Below are 14,503 nucleotides of genomic sequence, written 5' to 3' on the forward strand. Positions count from 1 at the left end.
GGCTGGATTCGAAACAACCGTAGATCGACGGTTACCAGAAGAAGCCATCACAACGTTGCCAAACGGCATGGAAAGCTTCTGGAACCTTCGAGAAGTTCCCCCAAATCTCTCCGGCGAGCCGCCCCGGGTCGGAGAGGGATTACCACGGCGGATCCTCTCCAGTCGCCGTCGCAAATCCACCAAACTCCTAGCACCCGAAGTAGCAGAACCAGTATCATTGCCATCAGAACCAGCGGATCTCCGAAACAGCCCACCATCCATGACGCTCATGGCGTCCAATTTTCCAGATCTTCCAGCCCTTGTTCCGCCATGAGCCTCTTCGGATCGTCGGGCTCCTTGAGCTTGATCATTGCTAGCGCCGCCGCAACCTGCTCCTCGAGGCCCTGCCCCGAGATCTGCGGCCGCCAGCCTTTCGCCATCTGCTCGATCGCCCACTCTGAGGCAAGGCTGATCTGGAGGATCAGCAATTTCCTCCGCAAAATCGCCTGTCTCCTCTCCTCCGCCCTCGCCGCTTCCTTCTCCCTCCGCCTCAGCTCTTCTCCCGACCTCACCTCCTCTTCGAACGATGGGTAGCCCGCCGTCCACTTTGGGATGGACATGTTTCTCCGCCGAGCGCGCCGGCGAGTACCACTGGCTACTGTCTCCTCAAAGATTATTATTGCGTCATTCTCTTCAGTAAAATGAATGACGGGGCAAAGATTCAAGTAGCTAATTGGTTGCAAGGAAACAACCCAAACCACGGCATAAAGAAGCAGTCCGGCCATGACACCGAACAAAACTATATCTTAGTGTCCTGACCCTCGAAAGCTTTGTTAATTTATAGTGGTCTTCTAATACGTCGCTTTTGGTGCGCTTCTGCTCAGGAGCGTTGCCCTGCCTGCCAACCTAAGCTTGAATCAGCAGTTCGAATCGTTTCAGAACTGCATCATATTATTTACATGGATAAAGATTCAGGTCGTCAGAGCTCTGGTAAGCTAAGCGCTTAAGCATCAGCGTCACGTAACGATGACAGTTTGGAACCTGATTGATTTGGGCACATGTCTCGGTTGATTTGGTACTTTCGACTTTTCGAACTTTCATTGTCAGCGTCTTCATTTCACCGCGCGCGGTACAAACTGAACTTAGTTTGTGCTCCAAGTTCCTCACGAAGACCTCTGCACGGTCACATGTACAGTATTCTCGTGCAGTACTACGAGCGAGCTAATTAAATATCGGCGGTGGTTTGGTTGTCTCGTTGGCCTTGAGCGCAGTGCGATATGGATACATCATCACTGCTTGCCGTGGCCGTTAAGTGCAACTTCCGCGGGTCCTTCTTCTACCTCGCGACCACAAACTCGAGTGAACGCACGCGGAGCTCTAGAGATTATACCATGTGAACGAGCCTCCTCTGCTTTAGCCTTTAGGAGAACCGCCACGCCGGTACGCAGTCCGACGACGACGAGAGATGGCGAGGCTGCTCCTGGTCGTGGGGCTCGGCTGCGTGCTCCTCGCCGCGGCTTCTGAACCCGCCGCCGCCTCAGACGACGGTGAGTGCTGCCCGTTTCTTTTCTCTGTAGTTTTATTCTTGAGGAGTTGATTGCTTGTTGCTGATTACCATCGTGCCTGGGCGTGCAGTTGCTGCGCTGCTTGCCTTCAAGAGAGACATCTACGAAGACCCTCTCGCCATGCTGTCGGACTGGAACTCCAGCGACACGGTTCCCTGCCAGTGGTCCGGCGTCTCGTGCTCGCCGCTCGACGGCCGCGTCGTTACTCTGTAAGAATCTCTCCTCTTCGATCGGTCTCATCCGTTCTTCTTCTCCCCTCTTCGTTTCAACGCACCGTTCGTTTCTCTAGCATATGTCTGCGCATTTTCTGTGTGCAATCCTTTGCATGCCCGGATGGAAGTGTTCGGCCGTCTGTTACCTCTTACAGAGCTTATCAAAATTCATACCATCAACAATTCTCCATGCACTCCCTCTGCTAGTAGTAATAGAGATAAACAGTGGCCCGAAGCCGGGGTAGAAGGCTTTCAGGGCCAACAGCAGGGCAGAATGATGCATGTTCTGTCAAGAGAAAAGTGGACAAAGTCTCTGACAGCACAATGAGACGTCCAGCTGAAAGCTACCATGATCTTTTTACCTACCTCTACTCTGTTTCTCTCTTATCTTCAGTTGACCGAGAGGCACCCACGAAAAACTCACCTGGTGGATCTGTGGTCCTTGGCAAAACAGCAAACAATCAACGCAATAGAGTTTTTCAGTTTTTAAAACAAAAATCAAAACCAAGTGTTACTTGTCCAAATCCAAATAAGACACTTGTTGGCCTTACTTAGGCATACTCGCTCGCTAACTAAAAGTTCAGCATTGCGGCTCATATGAATTTTGTCTACAGACGTGGCTAATTCTCGGTCGACTGGGATGTCATATACACAATTTTGTATTATACAGATATATTTTATGGTGTGAATTTTTTCTGTATTAAACTTTTTTTTTGTTACAACTCAGTTACAATTTAAAATCTTAGTTGCGACCCGAGTTGTAACTAAAAAATATCAATTGCAACTCCACTTGCAACTCAGATGCACAAATCACGATACATATTTGTCGGTTTTAGCTTGACTGAGCAATAAGTTAGTTCCGTTTATTTATATGTTGATACACTTGCTGTTGTTCTCTCATTGCAGTTATTATTTATTTCATTTTAGTTATTTTATTTATAAGCTTGTTTGGCCGTTCTCTCATGGTTTAGTGTTTTACTTCTTGGGTGTCACTGTCCAGAGAGTTATCAAATTCATCTCTCAGAGGGTTCCTGGCAGCAGAGATTGGATCCCTCAGTTCTTTGCAGAAACTGTACGTGCTTAAAACCCTCATACTTACAAACATATACTCCACCTGCAAGCAACTGAGAATAATAGCCTTGGCGAGCTTTTTTTGTGTGCAGTATACTGGATCACAATACACTCATGGGCTCAATACCAAGAGCAATCGGCAAGCTACAGAACCTTACGGTGCTGAACCTCAGTACAAATCAGCTTATGGGGCCCATTCCGAGCGAGATCGGGGATATGCGGAAGATCTCAACAATGTACTGCTCAAAAAGCTATGACCAACTTTTGTTTCTGTCAACATTTAATTTCGAAGTTCATAACCCATCTGTTGGCTTATGCCCTAGAGACCTTCACGCGAATCGGTTGAATGGAGATATCCCCCCTGAGCTTGGCAAATTGACAAACCTCGTGGAGCTACGGCTGAGCAATAATAGTCTCACGGGGACTATTCCTGGAAGCAATGATTCGGTCATGTAAGTAAATTATTTTCAGAGTCTTCAAAAACAAACATTTGCTTTAGGCATGCATTGAAGAACGTCGCTTCTATGGATGTAATAGAGATATTCATTTAAGAGGTCAGCATCAACCATCACTGATTCAGTTCCTAGAGCCGTACTGAGTAAATATGTACATGTGGTTTATCGCCCGGAAAGAAGCTGAATGAGACAAGAGACAGATATAGGAGTACTTCTTTTTGGACATTAATGACATACATATAGCAAATGGATAAGCAATTGTGATTGTTCTTTCAGGGTGACCACCAGCAGAGAAGATCAAATTGGTTTGTGTCAGTTAGCCCAGCTAACTGATTTAGACCTCTCATATAACTTTTTGGTTGGTGATATCCCTACATGCTTGAAGCAAATGAAAGGGTACGTACACCTTTCTTTTGTGGCTTGGACTTTAGTAAGTCTATCTGAACTTACATTTTTTGCAGTATTTGAACAGATCAAGCAGGGTGGGAAATTGCTTCCAGGACAATGACATAATGAACCGTCCGGTCGAGCAATGTATGATAGATGTTTCATTCCTAACATATTCAATCATTAACGAAGTTTAGTTCTCTTTTCAGCACCATGATATTGTTAGGTTTTCTTGCTGTTTGCTAGTGTCTTTCGGTAATTTTACAAGACCATATTGACATTACCTATTGCAAGATACATCTAGCGGTTGCTTGGGGCAAAATAAATACTGCATAAATTCTTGTGCATTTACATCATAATATATTCCTGCAGCGATCTTAGCAACTACTAATTCAATATGTTTATTAAAGGAACTGCTCCATTGGCTAGTCTGAAGATTAAAAAATAGTCCCACCCATTTCTTTATCCTCTAAAGACAAAAAGTGATACTTCTTCTTGGCTCGAGGAGATAGTTGGTGTGACTTTAGGAAGTTAAATATTGCCTGTTCAAATTTGGTGGCATTAGCAAATTATTACCTATGCTGTGAATGACATCATGGGACCTAGTGTGTAGTGGAATCAGCTATGCTTTGCTAAAATAAAGAACATAAATGTGAAACTTTGTTTGCTTCCTTCTTGGACTTTGTCTCTCACATTCTTCCCCCTGTCCATGTTTTTCTATCAGATATTTGTAAATCAGCACTGCAGGATACAGCCCAAACTGATTCTCTGCATTTTAGCACTACATCATATTACAAACTAGGATGCTTATAGTTACTTCTACCTCCTTCGTTAATTTACTTTATGGACATTAAGCAAGTACATCACATCGTAATTTCAGGTGAAAACATCAACGGTACAGATACAGACCACATTACGGGTGGGAGTGGGGAGAAAAACATGACACAACCACTTTGGCTTCTCATCGTGGAGGTCGTCACAGGAGTCTCACTGCTTAGCATACTAACACTCTGTGCCATCGCTGGTCTCAGAAGATGTAAAGATAGATCCTCTGGGGACAGCATTCCATGGACAAGAGCTATAAGCTGGAAGGAGAGCACAGTGATCTCAATCGGTCAGTCTTCGCCTTCCCATACGAGCTACTGACATATGTGGAGTTTACGCTGTTCTAGTTACAGATTTTCTTGCTTGTGTAGATGATGACCTGCTGGGAAACGTGCCGAAAATGAGCCGGCAAGAGCTCGCGGAAGCTTGTGAAGACTTCAGCAACATAATTGGATCGTCCCATGAGACGGTGGTGTACAAAGGAACTATGAAGGATGGCCGGGAGATCGCTGTCGTGTCACTGTCTGTTCCGGTGCACTACTGGACGAACTACGTCGAGCTATACTTCCAGAGGGAGGCAAGTTTTTACTCTCCATGTTGAGATAGATGTTAGGATTTTACAAGTCCTTTTTTTATCAAATGTCTCAGTACTTTTCGATCATTTAGGTGGTAGAAATGGCCAGACTGGATCACGAAAACGTGGCGAAGATGGTGGGTTACTGCAAGGAGTCTGATCCGTTCTCGAGAATGCTTGTCTTTGAGTACCCAGCAAATGGGACTCTCTACGAGCATCTTCATGGTAAGCTTGGCGATTTGTCTGTATGATGCCATTTGAAAGAAAAAGTGAAACTTATTAACTTTGCTTGTGATCTTTTAACTTCAGATGGGGAAGGATGCCAGCTCTCTTGGCCAAGACGGGTGAAGATTGCGCTCAGCATCGCGCGAGTTCTCAGGCACTTGCACACCGAGTTGCAGCCTCCGTTTGCTGTCGCCGCGCTGACGTCCAGTTCAGTCTACCTAACTGAAGAATTCTCACCAAAGGTCGGTCTGCGTCGTCTGTTACTCGTAGGATATGACACTGTAAACAAACTGCTTGTGACATGACGTCCTAGTGCAGTTGACAGCAAAAACTCTCTGATGGTGTAACAGTTGAAATGGGTTTTGGTTTTTCAGATAATTGACTTTGAGAGGTGGAGGGATCTTGTCGCCAAACCGTTTCTCAGCTCCGGTGTCATCGTCAACGGCGGGCCTCTCAACGGCGTAGTGGACCCCCGGCAAATGCGTTTCATGGACGTCCAGGCCAACACATTCGCCTTCGGGGTGATCCTGCTGGAGCTGATAAGCGGCAGAGCCTCACTCTCCAAAGATACAGATGACCTGGTGGATTGGGTAAGTGTTCTTTTGTCTGAAATACAGGGCTAGTGGTAGCATGTAAAGTTTATCAGAGAACTAAATCAATAAATCATATGAGCTCTGTAATGTTATTTCGCGCCAGTTTGGATTGAAAAGTACCGAGAATGATCGACGAGATGTATGTGTGTTTTCAGGCGAGGAAGCACTTGGACCAGCCCGAGGAGTTCAGCAAACTCGTGGACCCGAAGCTGAAGAACGTTAACGATGACAACCTGGGAATCATCTGCAACGCGGTGAACCTCTGCATCGACGCCGAGCCGTCGCGTAGGCCCTCGATGAACATGATTGCGGCCATCCTGGAGGAAGGCGTCGACATGTCAACGGCGACCGCGCTCAGGGCTTCGTCCTTGGCATGGGCAACGGCGGAGTTGGCCATGTCGTAGATGTCTGTCCCAGATTTTTGTGTTTTCAGGCTGTAATTGCACAGCGGTTTGCGCAAAGATTGGTTTTTGATCCGTGTCTACTCCCTTTCTTTCTTCATTGTAATTTTCATCCTCTGCTCCTTTCTGATCACCGTTGGGCATAAACAACGTTAGCACTCGATCCCGGTCGCAGCACACGGTCGTGTACTTGTTTTAGAAAACTGCAAGTAGATGTAGATTGCACAGATAAAAGTACTCCGTAACAGTGATTGTGTACTGGTTTGTGCTGCTTTTTGGCGCGTAAATGAGTGGTTTGTGCGGTTCATTTGTTTTTAAGAATTTGAGACCCATCACCACTAGAAGGCTTGTTAACATAGAGAGACCCATTGTACGGAAGAAAATTTTGGTTTAAGACCGACTATAACAGAGTCCGTAAATACTGCCGGAACTAAATTTTCCGGTCGAAAGCTGTGCAGATCAGAGCATAAACGCGCGGCCCGATCCGAAAAAAATTCTCGGGGGACTGAAAAATTTGACGCGCGCCCATTATGTATACAGGCCGCGGAGGAGAGTTCGGTTCCAAAACCCTACTCTCCTCCGCCGCTCCGCCGTCTTCCGCCGCTCAACTTCAGTGACAAATTTATTCACATCCGCCGCCGCTTTCGCGCATCCGCGACCTCCACCTCCACCGCATGGCTCGCGGTGGCAGCTCTGGGAAGGGGAGGAGGAGGAGGCGACGGCGATCCAGCAGGTCATCGTCATATCTGAGGCGTAGGTGCGCACGCGGTTCCGCCACGAGGAGGAGGCCATCCGGCCGGTGCGCCTGTATGAGGCCTCGCAGAGGGAGGCCCGCGTCCGCCGCGTGACGCAGGAGATCATCTACCTCGACGCCGAGTAGGCCACGTCCTCCTCTGCCCTCCTGCGCCTTGCCGTCGTCCGCCGCCCCGTCCTCCGCCGCGCCTAGAGGCCCCGACAAGTATCCCGGGGCCGAATTTTGTTTATCTTTAGGTCAAGCGGCGGAGACTAGTAGATTAAGATCTTTATTTTGACGTTCGTATGTAAATTATGTATGTATGACTATGAATCTCATCGCCGAACTTGTACTGCGATGAACAAATCTCCCGTGAAATTTTAATTTTAAATTTTTTGGTTCCGACTTACGGGTTATGTTCTACGCCACCTCCAAATTTGCTAGAAACTAGTTTTTCGAGAAATTAAACTATACACTTTTTCATTTGGCGTTTTTTTGGGCTGCTCTAAGGCCCATATCACGCTTGCGGCCTGTGTCTACGGCAAGAAAGAAAGATAAAAGAAGGGAGGAGAGGAAACGGGAGAAGAAGAAAGACAGTGATTTCTGGGTAAATTACTGGTCCGCTGCTGCCTCGCCATGGCGGGAGAAGACCAGCCGTTGACGGACTACGAGAAGGAGCGGCTGTCGCGGATACGGGAGAACGAGGCCCGCCTCCAGGCCCTCGGAATCCGCCGCCTAGCTGCGTCCCCACTCCTCAACCAGCCGTCCTCAGCGGCGGCGGCCAAAAGGAAACAAAAGAAACGATCCGACGATGTGGATGAGGAATACCTCCCGTCCGACGAGAGCGGCGGTGAGGAGGAGGAAAATGGGGAGAGCTCATCGGACAGCGACGAACACGACGGCAAGGAGACCAAGTCTTCCTCTAGGTCTCGGCAAAAGGTTCCCTCTTTCTCCCTCTGGAATAAATCTACTAATCCATGCCCTTTATTGTAATATTTTCGATGTTAGTATACATTTCTTAGGCCATTGGTGATAGTGTATCGATCACATTTTGCGTCAGCTGCATCCTGCATTTGTTTTAGATAATGGGTGAAAGGCCACAGAGATGCATACAGCCCAAAATATTACAGAGGCGTTACAGTGTTCGTGCCATAGCCATAGGAAGCGACAGGATACATAATCACGAGTCATTTTTGCGTCAGCTGTATTGCGATAGAGGATTCTCTCGCTGCATTCCTGAATTTCTTTTAGTGGGCTTGTTCATGGCATCCTAGCACTCTCATGTTAAATCGTTAAGTCATGGTTTTAAAATATCCAAGCACCAGCACATTGTGTTTACCAAGCTAACCATCACATGTTATGGTTAGAGATCAACTAGTCAAATGAATATCGGAAGAATGTGGCGTTGCATTTTAGTATAACTGTACCTGTATTGTTGATTTAGTGTAATGCATAGTCATTTCTCTTCATTATGTACAGGGAAAGAAAAAGAAGCTACTGAACTCAGGAAACTCTTCTAAAAGTACCGTTAGAGAAGAGGGTGTTCCTGTCACCGACTTCATGGATGAAGATGCAGCCTTGCAGCAGGTAATCTATGCATAACAGATGCTGGCTCCAAACTGATGGGATCCTAGTATGCCAATTGAACTCCTCTTCTTTTCCACCTATGTTCTTCACTCTTTAACAGAGTTATTTGTGCAGGCAATTGCACTCTCCTTAGCAGAGCCTTCGCAAAATTCCGTGACAGCAATCGGTGCAGAAACTTCAAGCGCTGGAGCGAAAGGAAGGAAAGGCACTCCATGCGAAAATAAGAACAACACACCTATTCAGGACTCAGCCAAAAACAGGAAGCCTAAGAAGCAGGTATGCTCCTTCCAGAATGGCCCATGTTAAGTTTCTATCCTTTGATCTGTTCTTATTTGTGTTTTACACAATTACACTTCTTCTCATGCTTGCTTTTAGGTCAGGAGCAGAATACAACTGTCAGAAGATGATGTGGTGGCATTCTTCTTCTCATTTGATGGTATTTTATCTGACTTGGAAGTCCCATTATGGAATTTAAGATCTGACTTGTACTTTTTTTTTGTTGAGGAAATAACCCATGAAAGAGTCTCAGTAGGAAATCCTGTGAATTTAAGTAACTTAGGTTTTGTTGATCTGATGAATTTCCAGCTGACACTCATTTCCCGCCCATGGAACTTGTGCCTAGCTTACGATATGCATTGTAACCTCTTCAAAGTTCAGATCAGATGTATCATCAAATGTACTCCCAACATATCCTTGCACATACCTTAGAAATGTATAACTAATCATATGAATTTATTACTAATGCTAGTATAACAAATGCTAGTATTTCGTATGAATTTATTACTAATGCTAGTATAAATATGCTCATGCATAGTGGTTAAGGCTAGCCATAGTGCTAGTATCATAGCTAGTATCATGCATCCTAGCCCCACCAAAAATGCTGATGTGGCAGGTAATTATAGATGAGAGAGAAGATTAGAGTATCATAGGTAGATACTGTATCATAGCGCACATCACGAGAAAAGTTAGTATCAAATAAATCTTGTACGCAAATTTGTATTGGGATTCTACAAATCAATTAATATAGCAAAACTATGATACTAGTCTATGATACTATGCATTATGGATCTAGTATCATACAAAAGTATCATATACTTGATACTACTATATGATACTACCCACTATGGCCAGCCTAAGTGTGGTAAAACTAATGCTAGTATTTCATATGAATTTATTACTAATGCTAGTATAAATTCCTATGAATTTATTACTAATAGTAGTATTTCTAACCAAATGAGTTCTAGACCTTTTTACAGACGATAAATATCATTTTTTCGGTAGCATGTTTTTGACTGAAACACCTAACTCTCGGCTAATTCTCCAAATTCGCTTGTGATGCATCATTTGAATCAGCTACTGCGTGCTAACTCTGATAATTAAAGATGCGACTTTTGTCAATTCCGAACAATTACTTGAGAGCATGCATGCCTGTCAGTCAAGTGCGTGCCTTTGGAGTCCCGTGCTAGTTAATGGACACATGGTTGTTGGGTGGTACATTGGTAACGGTAGTGCACATGCATTTTTCCCCTTTTCACACCATGCAATCCTTTGGGATGTTGGGTGGCGGCATAGTAATTATGTGGAGCAAGCCCACAAAGATGTGTTTTGTGATGTTTTCACACTGTGCGATCCTTTGTCTTCTCACATATCCCTATATAAATCACAAGTTGCGTCGGTGTTTAGTCTTGTTCTTGAACTTCCACATATGAAGTGTGTGTGCACACGTTTTGATCTTGGAAAGCAACAATGGGGAACGGCGAAGCGAACAAGAAGAGAGCGAGGCCGGCATAGAGCAAGGCGCTGGTGGCACTCGTAGCGTCCGTTCAATGGAATCTCGCGGTGGTGGAGATGAACCTAGTATTTTTTCACTGTTTTGTATGCCAACGTCCCCTCAAGCCTTTTGTGCACAAGGTAAGTGATCAACGCACTCATACAGGAAAGATGTATCACTACTCAGTGATTGTTTTAGGGATGTGACGCGACTATAGATTTGTGATTTTTTTTGCAGTGCGAGGGCCACGTCGTCCGCGGTGGATGTCATGGCTACATCTGCACGACATGTGACCCGCCGCCAGTCTACTGCCTCAACCAGTCGAGGGATGCTGCTATCCACGCCTTCTAGATACCGTGTCGCTACGCCACAAATGGTTACCAAAGAAAACTCCTGTACTACCAGCTCGCCGACCACATGTCCCAGTCCGCCTTCACGCCCATCTCTTCCCTAGAGCCCGGCTGCTGATTCCGGACGTCCTCGCCAACGCTCGTTTGCCATGTTGCCACCGCCCACTTCTGGCCTACCACCAAGGTACTCGACGGGTATGCGTGCAAACTCATGGTGCCTCCTCCCTGGCGCGGCAGGCATCTCCTCTTCAAGAAGAACGACCGATGCTTGTTCCTCGTGACCCTCTCCGAGTCAGGCATCTCGGTTGTTTGCCTCCGGTAAAGCACGCCAGCGGCGGCGGATGCACCTTGGTAGGTTGCGAGGTACTCCGTCTATATCTGCGGTCGACAATGGCGAGCAGCAACCACCTTCCCGGTGGAGAGGGGACGATGTGCATGGCGGTGCCACCGCCCACCGGGCTTCAAGAATGAGAGCGAAGACCTCCGTGTTGTCTGCATCGACAAGCTCTGATAAGCGTCTGACGCTGCTTGGTAGGTCCTACTCGATCATAAGACTTGGATTTGGTGCCGTTGTTCCCCTAGAATGCATGTAGGACCTACCAAGCAGCGTCTGACGCTTTTCAGAGCTTGTCGATGCAGACAAGAAGGAGGTCTCTTCGCTCTCGTTCCCGAAGCCCGGTGGTACCGCCATGCACATCGGCCCCTCTCCACGGGGAAGCTGGTTGCTGCTTGCCACTATCGACCGCAGATAGAGACGGCGTACTGTGTTGCTCGTGACCTCAACCTAGGACTTGAACCCAGGTGCCCCCGTTGTCATGCTTCCCAGAGGCAAACAACCGAGATGCAGTCACGAGGAACAAGCGTCGGTCGATCTGCAAGTGATGCGCGCGAAGGCACACTGGGACATGTGGTCGGCGAGCTAGTAGTAAAGGAATTCGCTCTGGCAGCCGTCCGCGGCGTAGCGGCACGGTATCTCGAAGGCGTGGATAGCAGCATCCCTCGACTGGCCGAGGCGGTAGCCCGTCGGGTCACATGTCGTGTAGATGTAGCCATGGCACCCACCGCAGATGACGTGGCTGCAAATCTATAGTCGCGTCGCATCCCTAAAACAATCACTATGTAGTGATACATCTTTCCTGATTCATAGCAGTATGAGTGCGTTGATCACTTACCATGTGCACAGGAGGCTTGAGGGGACGCTGGCATACAAAGCAGTGAAAGAATACTAGGTTCATCTCCACCACCCCGGGGTTCCATTGAACGGGCGCTTCGAGTGCTACAAGTGCCCTGCTCTCTGTCAACCCCGCTCTCTTCTTGTTCGCCTCGTTGTTCCCCATTGTTGCTGACCAAGATCAAAACACACGCACACACACTTGCTATGTGGAAGTTCAAGCACAAGACTGAACACCGGTGCAACTTGCGATTTATATAGGAATATGTGAGAAGACAAAGGATCACAGGGTGTGAAAACAGCACAAAATACATCTTTGTGGGCTTGCTCCACATAATTACTATGCTACCACCCAACATCACAGAGGATTGCATGGTGTGAAACAGGGGAAAAAAATGCAAGTGCACTACCGTTACCAATGTACCACCCAATAGCCATGTGTCCATTAACTAGCACGGGACTCCAAAGGCACGCACTTGACTCACACACATGCATGCTCTTAACTAATTGTTCGGAATTGATAAAAGTCGTTTCTTTAATTATTAGAGTTAGCACAAACTATTTGATTCAAATGATGCATCACAAGCGACTTTGGAGAATTAGCCGGGAGTTAGGTGTTTCAGTCAAACGCATGGTACCGAGAAAAAAATGATATTTATCGTGTGTAAAAGGGTCCGGAACTCGGCAGACATTTGATTAGAAATTCTAGTTATACCACACTTAAACCAGTATGATCATGCATATTTTTCTTGAAGTTGCTGGCCATAATCCAACATATCCTTGCACATACCTTATAAATGTATAAATAATCTTATTTATTTTCTTCATCAGTTGTTTGCTATTTTAACTAATTGTTTGTTCCTCCACCTTCCTTTGTGAAAATAAAAAGTATTGGTTAAGTCACTTATGGTGTGGACGGATGCTTGCTGAGGTAACAAAGCAATAAATATTACTTTAAATCAGTATTTAAAAAGCCAATCTGATTTTTTCCAACCCTTTAGACTTTGGGTAGTCATTCCTGTATGCTTTAGAACAGAAACACTAAATTGGATTGGAATAGTATCTCTTTTCTTTGTGGCTTGTACTCTGAAGGTTCATTCTTTTTATTTGCTTTCTATCTTTTAGTTTCATAAACAATCTGAATTGGTTACTACTTGTATGCACAGAAGCAAGAAAAGGGCATATCACACCCTGGGATCTGGAAAGAATGGCCAATGTAAATGATTTCATCTGGACGGATTCTGAGATATCTAAAATGATCCAGTGCTTTGATAGTGACAGAGATGGAAAGGTTTGCCTTCTTTTCTTAAATAAGACAACATGTTTAAAACTGCATTGCTTAGAACCAAGTTTTGTGGTTTCGGAAACCAGAAACATTCTTGATTTGTGCCCATCATGGAAGCATTTTCCATTAGTTAACAGTGTCAACTGATTCCATTCTAGAGATTTGTAAATCAGATATAGATGCACTTCTCCAGGTGGTGCGGCCTTCAGACAAGCCATCAATAGCAGATTTTCATGCTTTTCCCTGCTAGTCGCTTATATATATTTGAATGATAATTTATTGTGAAGTATTGTGACCTTGCAGAATTAGTAATTGTATAATGATAGCCCTCCTATCGTCAACCTGATGTAAAATGACTAGTGAGTAATGACACTAGATTGCCTATTTGGACCATTAACTACAACATATCCAACTAATGCAACTTCCAATAATTTTAACTTGTTACTATGGTTATCATTTTTATTATTATAATAATCATTATGGGATATGGATGTCAGTTTGTCAAGTGCTGCAAACACTTGTTCGTCGTTATCCCTACTAGTGTTGCATCAGACTACCAATACTATCTGTACTAATAAAAATGATGTCTCTGAAAACTTATATTGCAGATGTGTGGCTGCTAGTACCTTTTGAACATCCAGCTCCACTGCTTACAGTTCAATTTTACTTGACAGATAAACCTCGAGGACTTCCGCGCCATTGTATCCCGATGCAACATGCTGCAGGAGCCTGGGCAGTGAAGGTGGGGCATGATCATTACTCAAGGAGTCTTTGCAAACAGATGGTGCCTTCACAAATCCTAACGGGAAGCAGCAGCATGAGTTGGAAGCTGAAAAATCAGTGCAGATTGCACAAGGAAGTATGAGTCTGCGCAGTTAAGGAAAGCCCCAGGACCATCTTGGGATGATAGACCGATGGTGTCACTCTTGCCATGTCAGTCGATGCCACAAACTGGTAGGAGTAGCTGTTTCCTGGTAGGAGTAGGTTAATTCGTCACGTACGTTGTTTTGGGTACTGACGGGAGTACTGCTTCTGTTATGATGGGAATTATGAATTCACCGTTCTCTCATTTGCTACTGTTCCACGGCAAGTGCGCACATGGGCATTGAATTAAACGAGAATCCATTGAACCGTCCGGAGAGCAGTTCCCAGACTCACACGTATCCAATTTTCTGGATGAAGTACACGTATCCAATTTTCTGGATGAAGTACATACGTAATTAAGTGCAGTATTGTTTGGCTTTGCTAGTGTGCAGTATAAAAGGTCCCAATGAGGAATACACTTTACAGTATCTACTGCATGAATCTGAGCTACACAC

General features: G+C 45.6%; 2 protein-coding genes across 2 annotated transcripts; both read left to right on the forward strand.

The window, feature by feature from the left end:
- Positions 1-1,284: 1,284 nt before the first annotated feature.
- LOC124676124 (probable LRR receptor-like serine/threonine-protein kinase At1g63430) lies at positions 1,285-6,467 on the forward strand. The gene is made up of 13 exons (XM_047212204.1): positions 1,285-1,526; positions 1,615-1,753; positions 2,757-2,828; positions 2,920-3,063; positions 3,151-3,279; positions 3,559-3,678; positions 3,755-3,816; positions 4,550-4,783; positions 4,866-5,071; positions 5,161-5,293; positions 5,378-5,535; positions 5,668-5,883; positions 6,042-6,467. Exons 1-13 carry the CDS (start codon positions 1,445-1,447, stop codon positions 6,288-6,290), a joined length of 1,944 nt encoding a protein of 647 aa, XP_047068160.1. The 5' UTR covers positions 1,285-1,444; the 3' UTR covers positions 6,291-6,467.
- A 1,165-nt stretch (positions 6,468-7,632) lies between these two features.
- On the forward strand, positions 7,633-14,319 carry LOC124671617 (the record flags this gene model as incomplete). The annotated part of the gene is made up of 6 exons (XM_047207969.1): positions 7,633-7,959; positions 8,500-8,607; positions 8,722-8,883; positions 8,983-9,043; positions 13,066-13,190; positions 13,859-14,319. Coding segments are annotated over 6 exons (849 nt in total), but the record flags the coding sequence as incomplete, so codon positions are not given.
- Positions 14,320-14,503: the final 184 nt, after the last annotated feature.

The sequence above is a fragment of the Lolium rigidum genome, chromosome 7 (genome assembly GCF_022539505.1).
Source record: "Lolium rigidum isolate FL_2022 chromosome 7, APGP_CSIRO_Lrig_0.1, whole genome shotgun sequence".
In the NCBI taxonomy this organism is placed as follows: Eukaryota; Viridiplantae; Streptophyta; class Magnoliopsida; order Poales; family Poaceae; genus Lolium; species Lolium rigidum.